At 39.6% G+C, this 2,048-nt stretch overlaps 1 protein-coding gene across 1 annotated transcript in view; it reads left to right on the top strand.

The window, feature by feature from the left end:
- Positions 1 to 1,705, top strand: part of PPARG (peroxisome proliferator-activated receptor gamma) — a 130,166-nt gene extending 128,461 nt beyond the window's left edge. The window contains exon 8 of the mRNA XM_012655177.1: positions 1,255 to 1,705. Within this exon, the coding sequence (XP_012510631.1) occupies positions 1,255 to 1,502 (248 nt within the window). The 3' untranslated portion in view covers positions 1,503 to 1,705. The remainder of the gene's footprint in view (positions 1 to 1,254) is intronic.
- Positions 1,706 to 2,048: the final 343 nt, after the last annotated feature.

Below are 2,048 nucleotides of genomic sequence, written 5' to 3'. Positions count from 1 at the left end.
AATACTAAGGTTAAGATAAAACCCTATCTCATTAGATATCCTATCTCTTTAGATAGAAAAATTTTAAAGCATTTGATAAAAATTCAACAACATTCCTGACTAAAACAAATTAAAAACTTTAAAACTCTTGGACAGCCAGAAATAAAACATACCCTGGCAAACATCTATAGTAAACATCATACTTGCTGAAGCACCATTAGAAGCACTTCCTTCAAAGTTAGGAATAAAACAAGAATGCCTGCTATTGCTACTATGATTTAATACCAAATTGGAGGTTTTAGCCAACATGGTATGGCAAGAAAAGGAAACAAGAAATATAAACACTGCAAAAGAAGTGGTATTTCTTGTTTTCTACCACTATATTTGCGGATGTAATTGTCTACCCCAAAAAAGTAAAAATCCATGATTAAAAACTATTCGGACTGGTGAAAGTTCAGAAAATTGGAATAGTTTCGATATAGTAAGACCAATATAATTTTTCTAAGCATCAGCAGGGATATGGTAGAAGAAGTAATGAAAAGGAAGAGTCCATTTGCAGTAGAAACTATAAAAGTATCTCAGAATAACTCTAACAAGATCTATATGAAGAAAAGCATAAAAAGTTTAAAAGTAATTTAAGCTCACCATTCACGAATTGAAACAAGAAAGAATTAGTGAAACAAGAAGAATTAGTGAAAATTACCTGCAATCTTACCACTCAGAAGAAACCTTTGTTAAAATGTTAGGGGTCTATCCTTCAGAACTGTATCAGTATTTAAAAACTACTTTTTGTCATGTTGAAATGAAATATGCTATACCAAGCAAATTAAGCAAAAGAAAACAAAGGGTTTTTTAAAAGCATGTTTGAAGCCGTGGCAAGAAAGTAGGTAGAAGCTATAAAACAGATTTGTCAGGAAGGAGCAGAGATTGACAAATCAGATTTCTAAGTAGAAACGTGAGCAGAAGAGGCCTCAGTTTGGAGACAGGATTATTTTGATGCCATGTTATGTCAAACTAACCACACAGATTGGGTCCTGGGCAGGAAAGGAAGGCCCCTGGGAAGAGCTCTGATCCTTTCGGTTTTCATTCCATCCTCAGTTCTTGCCCATGACCTGCTTACCTTCCATCCCCACCCTATTTAAGAAACGAAGCAAACAAACAAAAAAACACCCGAGTGGTTTGGCCCGGCACACGACAGCTGCACAGGCCGCGGAGGTGGGGCCCAGAGGATTCTTTGACTGAACCCCCTGTTGTATTTCCATCTCTGCTCCCCAGACCGCCCGGGTTTGCTGAATGTGAAACCCATCGAGGACATACAAGACAACCTGCTGCAAGCCCTGGAGCTCCAGCTCAAGCTGAACCACCCCGAGTCCTCTCAGCTGTTCGCCAAGCTGCTCCAGAAAATGACAGACCTCAGACAGATCGTCACGGAACACGTGCAGCTCCTGCAGGTGATCAAGAAGACGGAGACGGACATGAGTCTGCACCCGCTCCTGCAGGAGATCTACAAGGACTTGTACTAGCGGGTCCTGACCCGCCGGCTGTGCGTCCCTGCCTGCAATTGCACTATTATTTTGAGGGAAAATCTGACACCTAAGAAATTTACTGTGAAAAAGCATTTTAAAAAGGAAAGGTTTTAGAATATGATCTATTTTATGCATATTGTTTATAAAGAAACATTTACAATTTACTTTTAATATTAAAAATTACCATATTATGAAATTGCCGATAGTAAAGACTGAGTCCGGTGCGTCCCCTCTACCCACCCAGCACCACCCCGGGCTTTTTTCCCTTTTATTTTCTTCTCAGTCCCTTCCTTCCTCCCTCCTCTTTTCCTTCTTCCTTCCATTTTCTTTTTTCCTTCTTAGGCGTTTTTAAAAATGTGAATGGAACTGCTGATAAACTTCTATTCTCAGTAAATTAATTTTTCACTCCATTTACAACTTTTGCGAACCTTCTATCTGCTTATTTAACGATCACCACTAAAAAGGAAGGGGAACTTCTGGACTGAAAACTGCTCGAAGCACGTGCTTTGCAACCTGGATGTGCTGATTTGGCAGCACATCCCC

Source organism: Propithecus coquereli, unplaced genomic scaffold (assembly GCF_000956105.1).
Source record: "Propithecus coquereli isolate 6110/MARCELLA unplaced genomic scaffold, Pcoq_1.0 Scaffold461, whole genome shotgun sequence".
Classification (NCBI taxonomy): domain Eukaryota; kingdom Metazoa; phylum Chordata; class Mammalia; order Primates; family Indriidae; genus Propithecus; species Propithecus coquereli.
The sequence above is the reverse complement of the archived record's forward strand: the minus strand, read 5'-3'. Positions and strand labels throughout refer to the sequence as shown.